The sequence below is a fragment of the Sinohyriopsis cumingii genome, chromosome 8 (assembly GCF_028554795.1).
Source record: "Sinohyriopsis cumingii isolate HCF-2022 chromosome 8, ASM2855479v2, whole genome shotgun sequence".
NCBI classification, from domain to species: Eukaryota; Metazoa; Mollusca; class Bivalvia; order Unionida; family Unionidae; genus Sinohyriopsis; species Sinohyriopsis cumingii.
In genome coordinates, this window is record NC_142968.1 from 10,152,879 (window position 1) to 10,178,891 (window position 26,013).

Below are 26,013 nucleotides of genomic sequence, written 5' to 3' on the forward strand. Positions count from 1 at the left end.
GGCACAATGCAGATATATTAGTGATATGACTGAATTGTTTTAAATACTGCGTAAAAAAATCCAGATCACAAACACACACATATACATACACAAAGGTCCAGATGATTGAAACCCATTGGCCAACAATGTCAGACTGGCCCACCTGGCCACCTTTCCCAGGATAGCTGGACCACTGATTTTTAAGTAATTACAGAGAGATGGCTGCAATGATTGTGCACTGCAATGCCCAACAGTTTTCTTCATACAGGTTTATTTAACATGGGGGCAGATATAATCTGAAATATTCATAGTACTGTTGGTTTGTTGTAGGCATAAAATCCATGAAAAATTTACATTTGTTGACAAGAGAACTATAAAAAGTGCTTAACTGAGTACCTCTTAACCGAGCTAATGTTAATAGTTTGAACAACTGTAATTATGTATAAAGACTAGATTGAACTATGAATATCTTCTGTCTAAAACACTAGACTGTTTTCTACTTTCTTTTTTTCAGTGCGAAAGAAACGAGTGGGAGACAAAGATGGCGAGTAATGAGAACACAGCAGTGTTGACTTAGCTCGCTCAAGTTTAGTACTTTCGGAGCATTTAGTTTTATCTGTACCAAATCCTACACCAGTTCACCTTCTCTAATCATCACACATTATCTCTATTATACATTTAATAGGTCAGTAGGTTCACATATGATTATTATATGTAAAGGACAGGCAGTGTCATATCCAGACATGACACATAATGATGAAGCAGATTCATTCAAAGACAGGATTTAGGATTTGGGATTGACATTAAAATATCATGGACAAAGGCAAACATGTGCACAGACATGGCCCGTGTCAGATTTGATGTTATATGTGCATCCAAACATAGGATCTAAATGCGGTAAAAATACATTTTTTATAGCTCTACATGTGACAGAAAGGTGGCCTTATACGCAGTTAGGAAATAAAAAAATGTTAATATTTGCTTGATAATGAATATAACACACCCAAACATGCAGAGAACATGGACACTGTACCACTTGATATGTAACATAACACACCCAAACATGCAGGGAACATGGACACTGTACCAATTGCATGTATGATGCAGTCAGCAATATGACTTAGCAGTCTCATGTAAAATATAATTTGCCTTTGTTTTTGAGAACAAATTAAATATTTCATGATTTGACATAATTTATCGTTTAGCTGACTGTTGTGGTTGTCTTCCAAAAATATTTGGTTGCATCATATTATTTCCCTTATTGTACATTTTCCATTTTTTAACTTTATTAGATACAAAGTCAGTTTTTGTTGTTGTGTGATATATATATATAAACTGCATAATCATGTATTTGATTTTACAAGTTTACGCTTACATATAGTCAGATATAACCCAATATACATTTCTCTTTATTGCTGAATTTACTCTTAGATCCAGAAAAAGTACCAGAAGCTCTAGTTTTCCTCTTTTTGTCAGGCTCCCATTTGTCTCTAGCTATTCCAGAATGACCCAACTGTCCCATTTTTTTTCTGTAATTGAAAATTATTTGCACATCACATGAGAGCAAAAAGAATTCCGATACACTATCTGTCATTTTGAGTTAGGTGTACAGCATGTACTTTAAAAGACCACCTGGGACCTTATGGTATGCCCTGTCTACATATTAAATATATTCAGTTGTGTTTTTATCAGCAATTACTTGCCACAATTTTGTAGGCCTTACTTGTGATTCATTTATCGAACTCTAAGATAAGTTTGATAATGGGTGAGATGCACATTAATGAGACCTTGTGTGTGGTTGGCTGAGACTGTTATCACTTAGGAAGTCAGCATAAATAAGCAAATATCGTCATAGTCATTAGCTTGTTCGGTAAGAAATTGGATCTGTTGTATAGGTGATTTCCATTGTTTTAGCTCTGTATTACACAATTCAGTTTGGAAATAAGTTTATATCATTCAAGTCATGGATGAGTTCAGTTAAAAGTGAGGTCAGTGCATATGCTATTATCTTTGGAAAGAAACTGTATTAAACTATAATGAAAAGGTCAAATGAGCATGCTATAAAGTTGTGGGAATGGTTTACTTGGGGTGGTGTGCTTAAATAATACATAAGCCAAGTGAATGGTATCCGACCCGATTGGGTCTTTTAGATTTAATTTACTTTTTTTTTTTTTAATTCAGTAAAACTTTATCAGCAAATAACTTTGCAAGAAGAAAATTGGGGTGTTAGGAAAAGGTCTCTGAGGCAGGAAAGCATTGTAATACTTAATTTACTTTCATAAGTTAGATTTTTTTTGTGACAAAGTCTGGTGGAAGGTAATGTGTAATTGTGCCGATCAGTAAGTCAGCGTGACCGAATCTGGTGAAACACAATGTGTAATTGTGCTGATCAGTGCTCAAATCTTGCTCATTTATATACGTGTTGAAATATTTTAATTTTGAGGCAATATTTTAAGAAATTGAAAAGTTTATGGAAACTTTGAAATGGCGCTCTTTTCTTCACACTGTAGTTTTTCATATTCATTTTTAATTATAATTTGACTGGCTTTCTTGAAAATTCATATGCTTATTGTCATGTACGTTAAATATTTGGCTTTAGTAGTAAATGTTTATTTGTTATGTATATGTTTGCTTTAGTGTGTTTACCTATATGTAACTAGCTTTATTTAATATTTTGATGAACTTAGTGTTAGCTCAGAAAACCATTTTTAAATTTTCTGCAGCGTATTTGGCCGATTGTTGTTGTACCTATGAAATGTCAGTGTTTTTGTGTTCAGAAATGCATCTGTAGATATAAGTTTATTTATTTTTAACTACTTGCTAGTTTCTGCAGTTAAAGGTCAGTTATACAGGTTCTGTGTAAACTTAGTGTTTGATAGCTGATATTTGAAAATCTCACATTGTTAATACAAGTTGCAACTCCATTGTTTACAAATAAATTTATTTCAAAGCAAGACTGTCACAAATGGTATAAGTATTACCTGCCATGATAAGTTTAATACAATGAAAACAGACTAGCAAAGATATTATAGTTTTGAGAATTTGGAGTAAGATGTGAAATGAATGGTGGTTCTGTAGAAATTTAAATAATTGTAGCAGCTATTACTATGTCATACAGTCAATATAGTCATTGATGGTTTGAGATGAAAAAGGAAATCAAATGACGACCATTGTTGAAAAGAATTACACTCACTGCTCATTACAATGTAGAAGTATAATTGTGGCATATTTTCTAATATTTGTATTGTACAGGCCACATTGAAAAAGATGGATTAATCAGATCCCTGTGTTTAGTCAAAATTTATAGACAGTACCTCAAAAAATAAAGGACAGTTTATTGGCCTGATACTCATAGGACCTTGCCCTAACATAATATCAGCCCACATCTACAGACCTAATATTGTTCTACCTAATACTTGCAGCTCTTATTTTTCTATTGTAGATCTATAAAATTGATACTCAGTAAACATACATGTTTCCAGTTACGATCTATGTACCTTAAAAAGGGAACATGTTGTTTTTGTAATACTCTTCTTTTTCCTCTCTCTCTCTCTCTCTGTTTTTAAACAACTTCTTAAAAGATTCAAAAAACAGAATTGGACATTAAGTACCCAGGCAAGAAGGCTTTTAAATGTTTCACAGATGATGTTGACCTGCTATAAATTATAATTGCCATTTATAAAAATAGAAAACTTTTTTAAACAACTTCCAAAATATGCCAAACAGAATGCAAGGGTTATTCAATTTATGACTTATGATCACTAAATATGACCACCTTTATTATAATTGACCACAAAATTCAAATGCCTTCACAAAAACTGCTTACTAAATTCTAATATTTTTTAACAGAAAGCATCTTGTTGTATAGATCTTTTTTCATTTTGTAATCTATAATGAAATATGGCTGCCATAACTGTGAAAAAGAAAACCCTTAAATAACTTATATGTATAACAGACCTTGGCCAGATATGATCGAAAGTATCCTGGGATCAAAGGCATTCAGACCTTGGCCAGATTTGATAAAAAGTATCCTGGCATCAAGGGTATTCAGACCTTGGCCAGATTTGATAGAAAGTATCCTGGCATCAAGGGCATTCAGACCTTGACCAGAGTTGATAGGAAGTGTCCTGGAATCAAGGGCATTCAGACCTTGGCCAGATTGATAGAAACTATCCTGGCATCAAGGGCATTCAGACCATGGTCAGATTGATAGAAAGTATCCTGGCATCAAAGGCATTCAGACCTTGGCCAGATTTGATAGAAAGTATCCTGGCATCAAGGGCATTCAGACCATGGCCAGATTTGATAGGAAGTATCCTGGCATCAAGTGTATTCAGACCATGGCCAGATTTGATAGGAAGTATCCTGGAATCAAGGGCATTCAGACCTTGGCCAGATTTGATAGAAACTATCCTGGCATCAAGGGCATTCAGACCATGGCCAGATTGATAGAAAGTATCCTGGCATCAAAGGCATTCAGACCTTGGCCAGATTTGATAAAAAGTAACCTGGCATCAAGGGCATTCAGACCATGGCCAGATTTGATAGGAAGTATCCTGGCATCAAGGGTATTCAGACCATTGCCAGATTTGATAGGAAGTATCCTGGAATCAAGGGCATTCAGACCTTGGCCAGATTTGAGAGAAAGTATCCTGGCATCAAGGACATTCAGGCCTTGGCCAGATTGATAGAAAGTATCCTGGCATCAATGGTATTCATAACTTGGCCAGGAGAGAAAGTATCCTGGCATCAAGGACATTCAGACCTTGGCCAGATTGATAGAAGGTATCCTGGCATCAGTGTTATTCAGAACTTGGCCAGAGTTGATAGAAAGTATCCTGGCATCAAGGACATTCAGACCTTGGCCAGATTGATAGAAAGTATCCTGGCATCAAGGGTATTCAGACCATGGCCAGATTTGATAGGAAGTATCCTGGCCTCGAGGGCATTCAGACCTTGGCCAGATTGATAGAAATTATCCTGGCATCGAAGGCATTCAGACCTTGGCCACATTTGATAGAAAGTATCCTGACATCAAGGGCATTCAGACCATGGCCACATTTGATAGAAAGTATCCTGACATCAAGGGCATTCACACTTTGGCAGCATTTGATAGAAAGTATCCTGGCATCAAGGGCATTCAGACCTTGGCCAGATTGATAGAAATTATCCTGGCATCAGGGGCATTCAGACCTTGGTCACATTTGTTAGAAAGTATCCTGACATCAAGGGCATTCACACTTTGGCAACATTTGATAGAAAGTATCCTGGCATCAAGGGCATTCAGACCTTGGCCAGATTTTATAGAAAGTATCCTGACATCAAGGGCATTCACACTTTGGCAGCATTTGATAGAAAGTATCCTTACATCAAGGGCATTCAGATTAATGCAAATTAAGCTGATCCACCATCAAATATGACTGCCATTACAAAATAGACAAATATTTTTTAAAATGTTTCAAAAAGTGCTGAAAAGAACTTGACCAAAATTAACAAAAGATATATCATATCATTAAGGTCTATGAATTGCATCAAATATTGCCAGGTTTGCTGTATAAAAAAATCAAAAATATTTAAACAGCTATCTTAGAAACTGCTCCGTAAAGTTTGATTGCATTTACAGTAAGCATCCTTGGATGAAGGATATTCAGTATTGGCTAAATGTTACCGCCATGAAATATAGTTAAAGATACCAAAAATAGTAAAAACCATGAAACAATTGCTCTCATAACAGAATGAGAAAATATTTCTAAGAAAGCATTATACTGATTTGGTTTCTTGAACAACTTGCTCTTGCATTTGCCTTTTATACAGATATATAACATGAGTAATTTCATGAATGCTTGGGCCTCTTGTTTCTGATCAGTCTAGCTTGAAATATATGCAGTATGACAGTTTCTTTATTGGTGAGGAACGCATTTTTTGGAATACATTAAAATTGCAAAAACATACAAGCCAAGCATAAACGTTAAATATCATCACAGATTAAGCAACAGTAACTGTTTTTAAGTGTGACTTACCTGCTTACTGTATAAAATATTCCTTTAAAAATTGTAATGATATTTAATACCTAATTATATACGTTTCGCTTGCTTTGGGGTAATGCTTGAAAGTCATATGTTGATGCTATAAAATCCTTCCATATGTTTCATATTGTGAGACAGTCTTAAACTGTAGTACGTCCTGAAATCGAGAACTTTAAATATTTCAGGCTGTATCATTGTTCATTAGGTCTATAGCATAGTATAGGAAAGACTTGTGCACAAGGTCTGTCTGCGGCGGTTCGAGTCTAAGATTTAGCCAATGTGGGCATGTGAGAAAGCTTGCCAGTAGCTTCTCGTGGGTCGGTGGTTCTTTCCGGAGTTTTCCGGGTTCTTCCTCCACCATTAATACTGGCCGCCATGTATAGCCTATCGTGCTGAAAAATGGCATTAAACCCCACAACAACAACAACAACAACTTGTGCACAAGGCTTGTTGCCAATTTTCTGACAGTCAAGAAAAGTAAATTTGGCCTCTTAATTTCTTGTATAAGAAGTTATTTTTTTTGTCACTGGCATATTTTGACATGTTTTGTGTATTATTGCCAAAATGTACATTTAAATTAGACATATTAAAGAACTCACTGAATTAAATAGAGAAATTCTATTCCAAAAGAATTATTCATCAAAGAAATCTATTTTTGATTTATTTGATCTGCGTGACTTAAAAACTAAACAGTTCTAAATCAGCTGATTTCTAAATACAACTGTAATTATGATGATAAATAAGAATGCTGTCGGATGGAAGGATTCTGATCATGTTGTTATTTGTTAATTATGCAATGATTAATGTTGGCGATGAAGCCTTTACTGTTTGCTTGTGTTGAATGAGAGCTAATAATTTTTTTAAAAAATTGGGTATTCTACTCTGGTTTGGAATTATTACATTGTTTCAGATTCAGTGAGGTATTTTGTAAACAATGCAAAATACAGTATTAAAATGCCACAGTCATTAGGAGGTTAATCTTACCTTTTAGAACGCTTCAGACACCTTGGTGACTTAGACTAAATCAAGGTGAGATAGCTGCAGTGACTCTTTTAAAGTAAATATTGGCACAGTGATCAAGTATTATCATTCTAAACTTGTACAGAGCATTAAAAGATCGTCTTGCAGCATTGAACTTAATGTTGAAAATTAAGTTAGTTTTGATTAATCTGAACACATATTATTTACGCATTTTAATCAGTTTGTGTGAATACATGTTGATTAGGTGGGAAATTTTATTCTACGTGTTCATTATTGATTTGGTAATTTACAGCACAGCAATTCAAGTAGGTTGTTTAGTTAAGCAGCAGTTGAAATAAATGTAGCTTGCCCAATGATGCCACAGTAGCTGATCCAGTCTGATCCGATGATAGGATTTAAACCTGCACTCTTGGTGGCAAGTCCAGCATACTAACCACAGAGCCACTGTACAAAGAATAATAGTCATTCCTTTGCAGTGGAGTTAAATTTATAACTCATTTGTACCATTACTGCATATTGTTGGGCATAGGGGTGGGGAGATTAGATTTGTTTTTAACTCTGACACGTTTATCAGAATATATTCTGTAAAACAATAAATGCTGAAGGAGGTACGTTCTTATAAAAAATAGCATGAAACCTGTCTATAAAGGTTACTTTCAGGACTGCAAAATATCGTCCACTCTGGACTAGTTGGCCGTTATACAGAAAATATCAATCTCAATAAAGGTTCATAAATGATGTCCTCTGTATTCAAGTGTCCAAATTACTAGGTGTCACTGAAGTTCCTTCTTCATGCAGAGCTTGAGAGTTTTGTTTCACTTGCAATAATAATGGCTTAATGTATGTCTTAGTAAAACTGTGTAATGTTAAAATCAAACTTGGATGCATTTCTTACATCACACAGAATTCAGAGAAATTTTATATCATAAGTTTGAAATCATGTTTAAAGAGATACAGCACAAAGAATTAAAAATGTAAGAAATTTATATTGTAGTTGTAATAAGATAAAAATTAGGATATGGAATATGTATTGATATACTGTACAACATATTTTGTGTGTGCATTTCGCATGATATAGCTTAATTGAATTCTGATGTTTTATAAGTCTGGGTCCATCCTTGTCCCATCTTGTGATCTGCATAGTATACACTCTTGGTAATTGCTACCAAATCTATTGTTATCATATCTTTTATTTAATGTAGCTTTTCTAGTCAAGTTACTGCCCAAGTAGATCCCATAATAGGAATGTGTCTTTGCAGTTCATGTAACATGTAAGTTTATATTGCTTGAACAAGTATAGACCATTAAAGCCATTTTAATACTATTAATGAATCGTCTTTTTGTTTACTTTCCTTAACAAGTTATAGATGTAGGCCAAACATGATGTATTATGCAGGTTGAAGATGCACCTATTAAGTTACATACAAATAATGTAATTGGACAACACCGTACATGACAACCATTTTAATTTTGGTGTGATCGTAAAAAAAATTTCACCTAATTATATCTCATGCTTGCTTGTATATTGATCAAACTTTTATGGTAAATTAAAAGACAAAGCAACACAATGTTGTATTTGGCATTTTTATTATCATCTCTTTCATCCCACTTATCATTATACAATTTTGTAGAAGCTTCGAAAGAATAGAAGAATGCAGTTTAAGAATAGCATAAAAGTTTCTCATAGACCTATATGTACTTATTTTCTATTTATATATGGACTATGGTCACAATTATTACATCTGGTTCAACACACCCACGAATGTGGTACTAGACTATTTTTAGAGCATTTTCTCCTCTCATTGTGGCCATAAACGAGTTAGGCATTCATGGATGTAGGGATGTCAATTTCAAGGTAATTGTTTATCCTTTGTAGTATGGGCATTATAGTGTTGTTATATGCTTGCTTTTTGGTGAGGGTGCACAGTGAGTCATAATGCATTCATGCTGGTCATGAAGTGAAATCTGTGACAAATTACATGTTGCATTGTTCACAGTCCAGCTTCTCAAATATTTGATTGAAAACCTACAAGAACTTCACCATGATTTCATCTTTGAAAGTCCTTATATTAACACTGTTTTTAGAGGCAATATGGGGGAAAATAACCTGAGTCCATATGTCACATTTCCAGGAAAACAGATGGTATCTTCAATTTGGGGGCCCAGAGTGGCCGAGTGGTCCAAAGCGCTCACCGTTCCGGATCACTGCCATCTCATGTCTGTCTGCGTGGGTTCGACTCTTAGGTTTGACTAACGTGGGTACATGAGAAAGCTTGCCAGTAGCTTCTCGTGGGTAGGTGGTTCTTCCCGGGGTTTTCCATGGTTCTTCCTCCATCAGTTATACTGGCTGAAATGTATAGCCTATCTCGTGCTGAAAAGTGTAGTTAAACTCTATAACATCTTCAATTTGAAAACTTGTCTCACATAATTATATTTTGATTATACATTTAGTCTATGGGGTCGTTCACATATGACGTCACGCAGTGATGGGGGTCAAAATTTTGTGTGTGGGGGGGGTTTGAAGAAATATGATGTCACAATATATATATGAGTATGGAACACTTTTTTCAAAAATAATGTCAGAACAAAAAAAGATTTTGTGACCTGCATCCTCAGTCCATTTTTGTACGCAATGGATAACTCGCTTGTGGACAATTTATACTAATGTTATCTCAGATGAAATACTGGGTAGTTGTTATAACTTTTAACTCGTTTAAACAGTTGTTTTTTTTTAATTATGTAATTCTTATATTAATATAATGTAATACACACTTTGAAAACAGAATGTAGACAAAATAAACTGCATTCCTACTGGTGATTAAACGTAGATTTTAGAAAAGTAAAACAATAGGCTAACAAGTTATCACCATCCTGACAACAGTCCAACGAGAAAAAACAAGAGTATTGCAAGTTGAAAGTCGGTATTCGGTCCGCAGTGAACGTTTAATCTTTTAATATTTTTTATGCGAAAAAACAACAAAATGTAATTAGTTGAGTAGCGCCAAGGTTAGACCATGTGTCGCGCTGGGACACCGCACATTAAAGAGAATAAATATATCAAATGTTATCTTTTTTCTTTCTTTTTATTGAAAATGTTTTGTTGACACCACTGATGTGCTTGATTATAAACAGTCCTACTAGTGCAAAGAGTCTTTGAAGCTTGATGACACTAAACAAAGCAGTCTAAAAAAGACAGGATGAGGATAATAAAGAACTTTGAGGTTTGAGCCAACGTGCGGCACTAGTAACATTTACGCTATTGAAACCATACAATGTAAGGTGTTCCGTGTTACATTCATTTTAATTTTCATGACTTTTTGGCAGCCCATAGCAATGGATAAAATAAATTATATCAGTCTTTGTTTAACGCTTATGTGATGTCGTAATTATGTGCCAATATGAATTTATTATAAAGTGGAATAGTATCAAGAATGACACATATTTGGCTGAAAAAGTTAACCATATATTGTAAGAGCTCAAAGCGATTTCCATCATGAAAAAAGCATAACTTCTTAAGTTTTGGACAAAACAAGCACCATCATTTTCAAAAAAATGTTTCTACTCAGGACAATTTAGAGTCCAATGAACAACCGACTGATGTCTTGAATATCATTAGTTGTGAAACATTGCCTTCTACAAGCCATTTGGCTACTCCGAGAAATGCTACTGTTCAATTACATTTTGAAGTCCCACATTGATGTAATAAATTCTGACCTCGTTGGTTTGTATCATCGGCAGAAACAAGGACTGCTTTCAAATGGACAGAACTTAGAGTTAAAAGTTAAACAAAAAAGACAAACTGAGTTGGAAAATAAACCAAAGAGGAAGATTGATGATCAAAGAAAATCACAGAAAGTAAAGGACTTGAACTGAATGCTTTATTGGAAGATAATCCTGAACTGCACACAAAACTGACTATCAGGGCCAGATTTGGTCAACCAAAAATCGAAGAGGAACAACCATTGCTTTTGCAAACTAGACTGGATATCGCAATGCAAGGTTCAGCTTCTCATGATAAAAGACAGTTCGAAGTCTACAGAAGTATCAAAATCTTAGATCAATTAACAGAGCATTTAAAAAGATGGATTCAGTATCAGTCGAAATGGACTATACCTACGACAACTTCCTAAGCGTAGTTCGTCGTCAGAAGGTAAGCGTCATGTAACCACTGTCCCAGTAAAGTTAATTAGAGCGCAAAATGATTATCACACTAAACATATTGATGGCCGGTTTTGCACAGCTATTATTAGACATTCGGAAGAACTGTCTTCCATGCTTGGACTGGATGAAGTTAGTTGTATCAACCAGGATGATAAATGTAGCGTCCCAATTGATCTGGTCGCTGCCAATAAGTAGAGTCCACTGCTAATGTACGTTGAATATAAAGTCAACTTTCCTGACCATGATTGGGCAGCTGCTGCCTGGCACAAGCTTATAACCAAAGTGTATTCCGGCATTGAGATCCATCGCAACGGTCTTGGAAACAGATACGCTGTTGGCTTTTCTGGCCCAACGTTTATAGCCATCCGATCTTGAAAAGAGCCCGCATCAACAGCACTCATCCATGGATTTGACTTTGAAAAGTTGCTGTGTCTGACAGAGTTTGATACCATAACCAGGACTTGTATTGATAAATTGGTCAAGCAGATTTTCGTGTTTACTGTTGATGGTGGACCTGATGAAAACCCACGGTATGAAAAAGTCATTAGGGTTGCCATCCACCATTTCCTGAAACATGATCTTGACTGTCTTCGTTGCAACAAATGCTCTGGGACGAGGTGCTTTTAACAGAGTGGAGAGAAAGATGGCGCCACTGAACAGGGGATTTGAGTTGATTAATATTACTTCATGACAACTATGGCAGCCATTTTGATGAATGAGTTAAGACAATTGACAATGAGCTAGAGAAATAAAACTTTTAATTTGCCAACAACAAAAAAAAAACGTTGACCGAAATATGGTCACAGTTGACTGTAGACAATTACCCAACCATTACCGAGTATATGGATCCATTCAATTCAGAGGTCATGTAACAGGATATATTGTGTAGAGTTAAAAACTGGTGTGACACTCATGTCCACTCAAGCCAATACTTGCTTCAGATTGTGAAATGTGACAACATGTGCTGCTCGAAAGCACGAAGCTCATTCTTCAGCGTGATAAAAGACAGATTTCTTCCTCCTCCTTTATCCATTGTTCAAACATGTGAAGGGCTTAAAGTTCCACAACGAGCAACAGATGGAGCTTTCCACAAATTTTCATCTTTATTGGCAACTCAAAGTCTAAAAACGGAAGACATTCTACCTCGGTCAGCAAACACATTTCGGACGATTCCCTACGATCTTTATTGCCCTTCACTTCAATCTGTATCCTTGTCTGAATTCACAATAATTCCAAATGAATGTTTCAGTCCAAGAATATTATTGATGAACACTTTGTATTCCAGTGAATAATGATTTAAATTAATAATTTCACCCGAATGAAAAACTTAATAAAATAATGATTGCTGATTCAGCTTCAAGATGTAAAGGCAAAAATGAGTAATTGTTCATCATATAAACAGCATTATATATCAAGCTAAGTCACAAAGATACAACCAGGATGAGGGTCAAAGTTCATTTCTAGAACATTCAACAGGTATGTTACTAAAATTATAATAAAGAACATGGCAAACATCAGGTACACCAGATTTCTCCATGTGGGAAGTCCAATGTCCTAGACCCGGATTAAGATAAAGATGTTTGCCTCCATTGATAATGATCCTAAGTTTTAATCTATATTAACAGAGAAATATTAGCTATCTATTACATTGTTTAAAAAGTCAATATCCCTGCCAGAGACACAGCGAACTTGAGTTTGGACAAGGTCAAGTACAAAATGCAAACGCATATAACATGTAGTCATTAAGAAAAGTCAACATATAATACAAATTAAATGTACGTAACAATTCATTGTTGATGATGCCCGATAAAACGGTGTAAGACCAGTGTTTCTTCATTATGTTTGAAAGCCGTCTCTAAATAAACGTTTACTCCACCGACATCTACTTCCTCTGATCTTGTAACTGCTGAGGCAGCCACAATAGTTGTGTTCCCTGAGACTAAAGTACAAGACAAGACAGGCATATTACCAAATGTACTGGCTCTGTGCAAAGAAAAACTGGCAAGATTTAGTTCGTTAAGAGCTCTAGTGATACCAAAAATCAAGTTGATACGATAATCAGTGGAGACGTATATCAGTTTTAAAAATATGTGTTAACTAAGATTCACTTCAGTTTTACTCCTGAAGAGAGCTGCCAAAAATTTCACACCATCAGCCAAAGAAAACTTTAAAAGAAAACAGAAGGGAAAATATATGCCTCCTCGTTTACTTATACTTCGGGGAGCTTTGTCTGGATTTAAACAAATCGAATGCTTCAATGTGAAGTCAAAACAATAGAAAAGCGCCCTATGCAAATATTGTTTAAACTATATGAACGGTTCATATGACTCAGAAACTGCAGTTAGAACAACATCGCTGTTTTTTTTAACAAATAGTGAAATTTCTACCCATGCAGACAGGACTACTGCTGAAATTAGCTGTTCCTTTGTTCGGCTCATTTGTTGAACCCCTTTTTATGAGGTGTGATGAAATGGAGATAAAACAAAGACATATTCCTGGAAAGACATCACTATTTGTACCCTCAGATCTTATTTAATACAAACATTTAGTTCCTTACGAACAATGGATGGAACTCCATCGTTGGTACGAGTAACGAAAATGCCATTTACCTCCAAATCACAATCCCACCGAGATGCCTTATTTACAACAAGACCAACATTAGCTGATGGCAGGGCCGGCGCCAGACCCGGCTAGACTATCTGGCGCCCTAGGCAAGGTTAGATTCTGGCGCACCCCTCACCCCGGAAAATATCAATTTCAAAATTTATAAACAATAATTTATTTTACAAATGCGCCGCCTGAAATCAGCGCCCTAGGCGGCTGCCTAGTTTGCCTATATGGTAGAGCCGGCCCTGGCTGATGGATCCCACAGATCTGTCAGTAATAAAATCATCACAACGATGCCGACACTTTAGGCAAGGGCTGCAATTATTTCCTCCGAAAGTTGTAGAACAAGAAAATAAATGAAAAGTAACAGCTGCTGCCATGAGATTGACAGACGCATCTACGCAGAAGCCTTGAGTCACGAAAATGATGTTACAAAGTCCTTCTTATAGGTATTCGTGCTAGCGGACACACCTGCATATCGACCTAGTAATTCTTATCTGAACAGTCATTCGGGATTCCTATGACAGAAATCGATTTATATAGAATTTATTATTATTATTATTATTATTATTATTATGATTAAGAACTGAACATAAAAAATGTATAACATCTTTTGTGTCATTTATGATGCACACTACTTCTCAAAGTGCTTAATAAAATGTCAAACTGTACAAAGTTCGGTGGCACTGCATCTTTGACGACCATCGAACTGATTGCCGGGTGAAAGTTTTGTCAAATGACTTCTTTTAAATCTTACTCCTCAACGTACCGTGTGGTGTTACAAAGATGGAAAAACCTCTTATGCATTACTTGGAGAAACTCAAGGACGAATAATTTTATTTGTAGAATGATTTCATCATGAAGACAATGGCATCATGCCTATTATAGGCAAACACCTTTTGTCAACTTCGATGAATTTTAGTAGATAATGATGAAATCTTACTTTGGTTTACGCGCAAAGGATATCATGATAATACTATTATTATTTACATCACTCAAAATGTATTACAACATAGGAAAGGACCTCATGGTAATACTACTATTATTTACATTACTCAAAATGTATTACAACATAGGAAAGGACATCATTGTAATACTACTATTATTTACATTACTCAAAATGTATTACAACATAGGAAAGGACCTCATGGTAATACTACTATTATTTACATTATTCAAAATGTATTACAACTTAGGAAAGGACATCATGGTAATGCTACTATTATTTCCATTACTAAAAATGTATTACAACATAGGAAAGGACATTATTGTAATACTACTATTATTTACACTACTCAAAATGTATTACAACATGGGAAAGGACATCCTGGTAATACTACAGTTATCTATATGACTCAAAATGTGTTAGAGTGTCCGCCTCGGATGCGCGAGGTCGTGGGTTCGATCCCCGGCGAGTCATACCAAAGACTTACAAAAATGGTACTAACAGCTGCCTCGCTTGGCGCTCAGGATTAAGAGGTTAGTGTTAGGACTGGTCGGCCTGGTGTCAGGATAATGTCACTGGTTGGGACATCATGCAACATGTCTGCGGCATGATACCCCAGTGCTAGACATCACAATAAACAGTCACACTGCAGACATCGCAGCGATATGACTGAAAATTTGTTAAAAGCTACGTTAAAAATCCATATAAAACACACACAGACATAGGAAAGGACATCATGGTAATACTACTATTATTTACATTACTCAAAATGTATTACAACATAGGAAAGGACATCATGGTAATACTACTATTAGTTACGTTGCTCAAAATGTATTACAACACAGGAAAGGACATCATTGTATTAGTACTATTATTTATATTACTCAAAATGAATTACAACATGGAAAAGGACATTATGGTAATACTACTATTATTTGCATTACTCAAAATGTATTACAACATAGGAAAGGACATCATGGTAATACTACTATTATTTACATTACTAAAAATGTATTACAACATAGGAAAGGACATAATGGTAATACTACTATTATTTACATAACCCAAAATGCATTACAACATAGGAAAGGACAGCATGGTAATACTATTATTATTTAAATTACTCAAAATGTATTACTACTTAGGAAAGGACATCATGGTAATACTACTATTATTTACATTACTCAAAATGTATTACAACATAGGAAAGGACAGCATGGTAATACTACTATTATTTACATTACTCAAAATGCATTACAACATAGGAAAGGACATCATTGTAATACTACTATTATTTACATTACTCAAAATGTATTACAACATGGAAAAGGACAGCATGGTAATACTACTATTATTTACATTACTCAAAATGTATTACAACATAGGAAAGGACAGCATGGTAATACTACTATTATTTACATTACTCAAAATGTATTACAACATAGGAAAGGACATCATTGTAATACTACAATTATTTACATTACTCAAGATGTATTACAACATAGGAAAGGACAGCATGGTAATACTACTATTATTTACATTACTCAAGATGTATTACAACATAGGAAAGGACATCATTGTAATACTACTATTATTCACATCACTCAAAATGTATTACAACATAGGAAAGGACAGCATTGTAATACTACTATTATTTACATTACTCAAGATGTATTACAACATAGGAAAGGACATCATGGTAATACTACTGTTATTTACATTACTCAAGATGTATAACAACATAGGAAAGGACATCATGGTAATACTACTATTATTTACATTACTCAAAATGTATTACAACATAGGAAAGGACATCATTGTAATACTACTATTATTTACATTACTCAAGATGTATTACAACATAGTAAATGGCATCATGGTAATACTACTATTATTTACATTGCTCAAAATGTATTACAACATAGGAAAGGACAGCATGGTAATACTACTATTATTTACATTACTCAAAATGTATTACAACATAGGAAAGGACATCATTGTAATACTACTATTATTTACATTACTCAAAATGTATTACAACATAGGAAAGGACATCATGGTAATACTACTATTCTTTACATTACTCAAAATGTATTACAACATAGGAAAGGACATCATTGTAATACTACTATTATTTACATTACTCAAGATGTATTACAACATAGGAAAGGACATCACTGTAATACTACTATTATTTACATTACTCAAGATGTATTACAACATAGGAAAGGACATCATGCTAATACTACTGTTATTTACATTACTCAAGATGTATTACAACATAGGAAAGGACATCATGGTAATACTACTATTATTTACATTACTCAAAATGTATTACAACATAGGAAAGGACATCATTGTAATACTACTATTATTTACATTACTCAAGATGTATTACAACATAGGAAAGGACATCATGGTAATACTACTATTATTTACATTACTCAAGATGTATTACAAGATAGTAAATGGCATCATGGTAATACTACTATTATTTACATTACTCAAAATGTATTACAACATAGGAAAGGACAGCATGGTAATACTACTATTATTTACATTACTCAAAATGTATTACAACATAGGAAAGGACATCATGGTAATACTACTATTCTTTACATTACTCAAAATGTATTACAACATAGGAAAGGACATCATTGTAATACTACTATTATTTACATTACTCAAGATGTATTACAACATAGGAAAGGACATCATTGTAATACTACTATTATTTACATTACTCAAAATGTATTACAACATAGGAAAGGACATCATTGTAATACTACTATTATTTACATTACTCAAGATGTATTACAACATAGGAAAGGACATCATTGTAATACTACTATTATTTACATTACTAAAAATGTATTACAACATAGGAAAGGACATCATGGTAATACTACTATTATTTACATTACTCAAGATGCATTACAACATAGGAAAGGACATCATGGTAATACTACTATTATTTACATTACTCAAGATGTATTACAACATAGGAAAGGACATCATTGTAATACTACTATTATTTACAGTACTCAAAATGTATTACAACATAGGAAAGGACGTCATTGTAATACTACTATTATTTACATTACTCAAGATGTATTACAACATAGGAAAGGACATCATTGTAATACTACTATTATTTACATTACTCAAAATGTATTACAACATAGGAAAGGACATCATTGTAATACTACTATTATTTACATTACTCAAAATGTAGTACTACCTAGTAAATGGCATCATGGTAATACTACTATTATTTACATCACCCAAAATGCATTACAACATAGGAAAGGACGTCATGGTAATGCTTCTATTATTTACATTACTAAAAATGTATTACAACATAGCAAAGGACAGCATGGTAATACTACTAGTATTTACATTACTCAAAATGTAGTGCTACCTAGTAAATGGCATCATGGTAATACTACTATTATTTACATCACTCAAAATGTATTACAACATAGGAAAGGACAGCATGGTAATACTACTATTATTTACATTACTCAAGATGTATTACAACATAGGAAAGGACATCATGGTAATACAACTATTATTTACATCACCCAAAATGCATTACAACATAGGAAAGGACAGCATGGTAATACTACTATTATTTACATCACCCAAAATGCATTACAACATAGGAAAGGACAGCATGGTAATACTACTATTATTTACATTACTCAAAATGTATTACAACATAGGAAAGGACATCATTGTAATACTAGTATTATTTACATTACTCAAAATGTATTACAACATAGGAAAGGACAGCATGGTAATACTACTATTATTTAAATTACTCAAGATGTATTACAACATAGGAAAGGACAGCATGGTAATACTACTATTATTTACATCACCCAAAATGCATTACAACATAGGAAAGGACAGCATGGTAATACTACTATTATTTACATTACTAAAAATGTATTACAACATAGGAAAGGACAGCATGGTAATACTACTATTATTTACATCACCCAAAATGCATTACAACATAGGAAAGGACGTCATGGGAATGCTTCTATTATTTACATTTCTCGAAATGTATTACAACATAGGAAAGGACATCATGGTAATACTGCTAGTATTTACATTACTCAAAATGTAGTACTACCTAGTAAATGGCATCACGGTAATACTACTATTATTTACATCACTCAAAATGTATTACAACATAGGAAAGGACAGCATGGTAATACTACTATTATTTAAATTACTCAAAATGTATTACAACATAGGAAAGGACATCATTGTAATACTTCTATTATTTACATTACTCAAAATGTATTACAACATAGGAAAGGACATCATTGTAATACTTCTATTATTTACATTACTCAAAATGTATTACAACATAGGAACAGACATCATTGTAATACTACTATTATTTACATTACTCAAGATGTATTACAACATAGGAAAGGACAGCATGGTAATAATACTATTATTTACATTACTCAAGATGTATTACAACATAGGAAAGGACAGTATGGTAATAATACTATTATTATTTACATTACTCAAAATGTATTACAACATAGGAAAGGACAGCATGGTAATACTACTATTATTTAAATTACTCAAAATGTATTACAACATAGGAAAGGACATCATGGTAATACTACTATTATTTAAATTACTCAAAATGTATTACAGCATAGGAAAGGACAGCATGGTAATACTACTTTTATTTACATTACTCAAGATGTATTACAACATAGGAAAGGACATCATTGTAATACTACTATTATTTATATTACTCAAAATGTATTACAACATAGGAAAGCACATCATTGTAATACTTCTATTATTTACATTACTCAAAATGTATTACAACATAGGAAAGGACATCATTGTAATACTACTATTATTTACATTACTCAAAATGTATTACAACATAGGAAAGCACATCATTGTAATACTTCTACTATTTACATTACACAAAATGTATTACAACATAGGAAAGGACATCATTGTAATACTACTATTATTTCCATTACTCAAGATGTATTACAACATAGGAAAGGACAGCATGGTAATACTACTATTATTTACATTACTCAAAATGTATTACAACATAGGAAAGGACATCATTGTAATACTACTATTATTTCCATTACTCAAGATGTATTACAACATAGGAAAGGACAGCATGGTAATACTACTATTATTTACATTACTCAAAATGTATTACAACATAGGAAAGGACATCATTGTAATACTACTATTATTTACATTACTCAGAATGTATTACAACATAGGAAAGGACATCATTGTAATACTACTATTATTTACATTACTCAAGATGTATTACAACATAGGAAAGGACAGCATGGTAATACTACTATTCTTTACATTACTCAAAATGTATTACAACATAGGAAAGGACAGCATGGTAATACTACTATTATTTACATTACTCAAAATGTATTACAACATAGGAAAGGACATCATTGTAATACTACTATTATTTACATTACTCAAAATGTATTACAACATAGGAAAGGACATCATTGTAATACTACTATTATTTACATTACTCAAAATGTATTACAACATAGGAAAGGACATCATTGTAATACTACTATTATTTACATTACTCAAGATGTATTACAACATAGGAAAGGACATCATGGTAATACTACTATCATTTACATTACTCAAGATGTATTACAACATAAGAAAGGACATCATTGTAATACTACTATTATTTACATTACTCAAAATGTATTACAACATAGGAAAGGACATCATTGTAATACTACTATTATTTACATTACTCAAGATGTATTACAACATAGGAAAGGACATCATTGTAATACTACTATTATTTAAATTACTCAAAATGTATTACAACATAGGAAAGGACATCATTGTAATGCTACTATTATTTACATGACTCAAGATGTATTACAACATAGGAAAGGACATCATGGTAATACTACTATTATTTACATTACTCAAAATGTAGTACTACCTAGTAAATGGCATCATGGTAATACTACTATTATTTACATCACTCAAAATGTATTACAACATAGGAAAGGACAGCATGGTAATACTACTATTATTTCCATTACTCAAGATGTATTACAACATAGGAAAGGACATAATGGTAATACTACTATCATTTACATTACTCAAGATGTATTACAACATAAGAAAGGACATCATTGTAATACTACTATTATTTACATTACTCAAAATGTATTACAACATAGGAAAGGACATCATTGTAATACTACTATTATTTACATTACTCAAGATGTATTACAACATAGGAAAGGACATCATTGTAATACTACTATTATTTACATCACCCAAAATGCATTACAACATAGGAAAGGACGTCATGGTAATGCTTCTATTATTTACATTACTCAAAATGTATTACAACATAGGAAAGGACATCATTGTAATACTACTATTATTTAAATTACTCAAAATGTATTACAATATAGGAAAGGACATCATTGTAATACTTCTATTATTTACATTACTCAAGATGTATTACAACATAGGAAAGGACATCATTGTAATACTACTATTATTTACATTACTCAAGATGTATTACAACATAGGAAAGGACAGCATGGTAATACTACTATTATTTACATTACTCAAGATGTATTACAACATAGGAAAGGACAGCATGGTAATACTACTATTATTTACATGACTCAAGATGTATTACAACATAGGAAAGGGCAGCATGATAATACTACTATTATTTACATTACTCAAGATGTATTAGAACATAGAAAATGACAGCATGGTAATACTACTATTATTTACATTACTCAAAATGTATTACAACATAGGAAAGGACATCATTGTAATACTACTATTATTTACATTACTCAAGATGTATTACAACATAGGAAAGGGCAGCATGATAATACTACTATTATTTACATTACTCAAGATGTATTACAACATAGGAAAGGACAGCATGGTAATACTACTATTATTTACATGACTCAAGATGTATTACAACATAGGAAAGGACAGCATGGTAATACTACTATTATTTACATTACTCAAGATGTATTACAACATAGGAAAGGACATCATTGTAATACTACTATTATTTACATTACTCAAGATGTATTACAACATAGGAAAGGGCAGCATGATAATACTACTATTATTTACATTACTCAAGATGTATTACAACATAGGAAAGGACAGCATGGTAATACTACTATTATTTACATGACTCAAAATGTATTACAACATAGGAAAGGACAGCATGATAATACTACTATTATTTACATTACTCAAGATGTATTACAACATAGGAAAGGACATCATTGTAATACTACTATTATTTACATTACTCAAGATGTATTACAACATAGGAAAGGGCAGCATGATAATACTACTATTATTTACATTACTCAAGATGTATTAGAACATAGGAAAGGACAGCATGGTAATACTATTATTATTTAAATTACTCAAGATGTATTACAACATAGGAAAGGACATCATTGTAATACTACCATTATTTAAATTACTCAAAATGTATTACAACATAGGAAAGGACATCATTGTAATACTACTGTTATTTACATTACTCAAGATGTATTACAACATAGGAAAGGGCAGCATGGTAATACTACTATTATTTACATTACTCAAGATGTATTACAACATAGGAAAGGACATCATTGTAATACTACTATTATTTACATTACTCAAGATGTATTACAACATAGGAAAGGACAGCATGGTAATACTACTATTATTTAAATTACTCAAGATGTATTACAACATAGGAAAGGACATCATTGTAATACTACTATTATTTACATGACTCAAGATGTATTACAACATAGGAAAGGACATCATGGTAATACTACTATTATTTACATTACTCAGGATGTATTACAACATAGGAAAGGACATCATTGTAATAATACTGTTATTTAAATTACTCAAGATGTATTACAACATAGGAAAGGACAGCATTGTAATGCTGTTATTATTTACATTACTCAAAATGTATTACAACATAGGAAAGGACATCATTGTAATACTACTATTATTCACATTACTCAGGATGTATTACAACATAGGAAAGGACGTCATTGTAATAATACTGTTATTTAAATTACTCAAGATGTATTACAACATAGGAAAGGACAGAATTGTAATACTGTTATTATTTACATTACTCAAAATGTATTACAACATAGGAAAGGACATCATTGTAATACTACTATTATTTACATTACTCAAGATGTATTACAACATAGGAAAGGACATCATTGTTATACTACTATTATTTACATTACTCAGGATGTATTACAACATAGGAAAGGACATCATTGTAATAATACTGTTATTTAAATTACTCAAAATGTATTACAACATAGGAAAGGACAGCATGGTAATGCTACTATTATTTACATTACTCAAGATGTATTACAACATAGGAAAGGACATCATGTTAATACTACTATTATTTAAATTACTCAAAATGTATTACAACATAGGAAAGGACATCATTGTAATACTACTATTATTTACATTACTCAGGATGTATTAGAACATAGGAAAGGACATCATTGTAATACTACTATTATTTTCATTACTCAATATGTATTACAACATAGGAAAGGACAGCATGGTAATACTACTATTATTTACATTACTCAAAATGTATTACAACATAGGAAAGGACATCATGATAATACTACTATTGTTTAAATTACTCAAAATGTATTACAACATAGGAAAGGACAGCATGGTAATACTACTATTATTTACATTACTCAAAATGTATTACAACATAGGAAAGGACATCATGGTAATACTGCTATTATTTACATTACTCAAGATGTATTACAGCATAGGAAAGGACAGCATAGTAATACTACTATTATTTAAATTACTCAAAATGTATTACAACATAGGAAAGGACAGCATGGTAATACTACTATTACTTACATGACTCAAGATGTGTTACAACATAGGAAAGGACAGCATAGTAATACTACTATTATTTAAATTACTCAAAATGTATTACAGCATAGGAAAGGACAGCATGGTAATACTACTATTATTTACATTACTCAAGATGTATTACAACATAGGAAAGGACATCATTGTAATACTCCTATTATTTACATTACTCAAGATGTATTAGAACATAGGAAAGGACGTCATGGTAATGACATCATGGTAACAATACTATTATTTACATTACTCAAAATGTATTACAGCATAAGAAAGGACATCATTGTAATACTAATATTATTTACATTACTCAAGATGTATTACAACATAGGAAAGGACGTCATTGTAATACTACTATTATTTACATTACTCAAGATGTATTAGAACATAGGAAAGGACGTCATGGTAATGACAGCATGGTAATACTACTATTATTTACATTACTCAAAATGTATTACTACATAGGAAAGGACAGCATGATAATACTACTATTATTTACATTACTCAAGATGTATTACAACATAGGAAAGGACATCATTGTAATACTACTATTATTTACATTACTCAAGATGTATTACAACATAGGAAAGGACGTCATGGTAATGACAGCATGGTAATACTACTATTATTTACATTACTCAAAATGTATTACAACATAGGAAAGGACAGCATGATAATACTACTATTATTTACCTTACTCAAAATGTATTACAACATAGGAAAGGACAGCATAGTAATACTACTATTATTTAAATTACTCAAAATGTATTACAACATAGGAAAGGACATCATGGTAATACTACTATTATTTACATTACTCAAAATGTATTACAGCATAAGAAAGGACATCATGGTAACAATACTATTATTTACATTACTCAAAATGTATTACAGCATAAGAAAGGACATCATTGTAATACTACTATTATTTAAATTGCTCAAAATGTATTACAACATAGGAAAGGACATCATGATAATACTACTATTATTTAAATTACTCAAAATGTATTACAACATAGGAAAGGACATCATGGTAATGACATCATGGTAACAATACTATTATTTACATTACTCAAAATGTATTACAGCATAAGAAAGGACATCATTGTAATACTACTATTATTTAAATTGCTCAAAATGTATTACAACATAGGAAAGGACATCATGATAATACTACTATTATTTAAATTACTCAAAATGTATTACAACATAGGAAAGGACATCATGGTAATGACATCATGGTAACAATACTATTATTTACATTACTCAAAATGTATTACAGCATAAGAAAGGACATCATTGTAATACTACTATTATTTAAATTACTCAAAATGTATTACAACATAGGAAAGGACATCATGGTAATGACATCATGGTAACAATACTATTATTTACATTACCCAAAATGTATTACAGCATAAGAAAGGACATCATTGTAATACTACTATTATTTAAATTACTCAAGATGTATTACAACATAGGAAAGGACATCATGATAATACTACTATTATTTACATGACTCAAAATGTATTACAGCATAAGAAAGGACATCATGGTAATACTACTATTATTTACATTACTCAAGATGCATTACAACATAGGAAAGGACATTATTGTAATACTACTATTATTTACATCACTCAAAATGTATTACAGCATAGGAAAGGACATCATTGTAATACTACTATTATTTACATTACTCAAGATGTATTACAACATAGGAAAGGACATCATTGTAATACTACTATTATTTACATCACTCAAAATGTATTACAACATAGGAAAGGAGATCATTGTAATACTACTATTATTTACATTACTCAAGATGTATTACAACATAGGAAAGGACATCATTGTAATACTACTATTATTTACATCACTCAAAATGTATTACAACATAGGAAAGGACAGCATGGTAATACTACTATTATTTACATTACTCAAAATGTATTACAACATAGGAAAGGACAGCATGATAATACTACTATTATTTACCTTACTCAAAATGCATTACAACATAGGAAAGGACATCATTGTAATACTACTATTATTTACATCACTCAAAATGTATTACAACATAGGAAAGGACAGCATGGTAATACTACTATTATTTACATTACTCAAGATGTATTACAGCATAGGAAAGAACATCATTGTAATACTACTATTATTTACATTACTCAAAATGTATTACAACATAGGAAAGGACATCATTGTAATACTACTATTATTTACATTACTCAAAATGTATTACAACATAGGAAAGGACAGCATGGTAATACTACTATTATTTACATCACCCAAAATGCATTACAACATAGG

At 32.3% G+C, this 26,013-nt stretch overlaps 2 protein-coding genes across 2 annotated transcripts in view; both read left to right on the plus strand.

Moving 5' to 3' along the window:
- The window catches only part of LOC149792962 (tropomodulin-1-like), a 60,406-nt gene extending 52,096 nt beyond the window's left edge, over positions 1 to 8,310 (plus strand). Inside the window, exon 10 of the mRNA XM_089966831.1 lies at positions 494 to 8,310. Coding sequence (XP_089822957.1) covers positions 494 to 531 — 38 coding nt within the window. The 3' untranslated portion in view covers positions 532 to 8,310. The remainder of the gene's footprint in view (positions 1 to 493) is intronic.
- Positions 4,511 to 8,554, plus strand: LOC149792963 (uncharacterized). Its single transcript, XM_089966832.1, has 2 exons — positions 4,511 to 6,246; positions 6,451 to 8,554. Exon 1 carries the CDS (start codon positions 4,511 to 4,513, stop codon positions 4,946 to 4,948), a length of 438 nt encoding a protein of 145 aa, XP_089822958.1. The 3' UTR covers positions 4,949 to 6,246; positions 6,451 to 8,554.
- The last annotated feature ends 17,459 nt before the right edge of the window (positions 8,555 to 26,013 follow it).

Bases quoted from the DNA above. Each gene is read 5' to 3' on its own strand.
- LOC149792963 (XM_089966832.1), top strand. From the start codon at position 4,511: ATGGCCAGATTTGATAGGAAGTATCCTGGCATCAAGGGTATTCAGACC.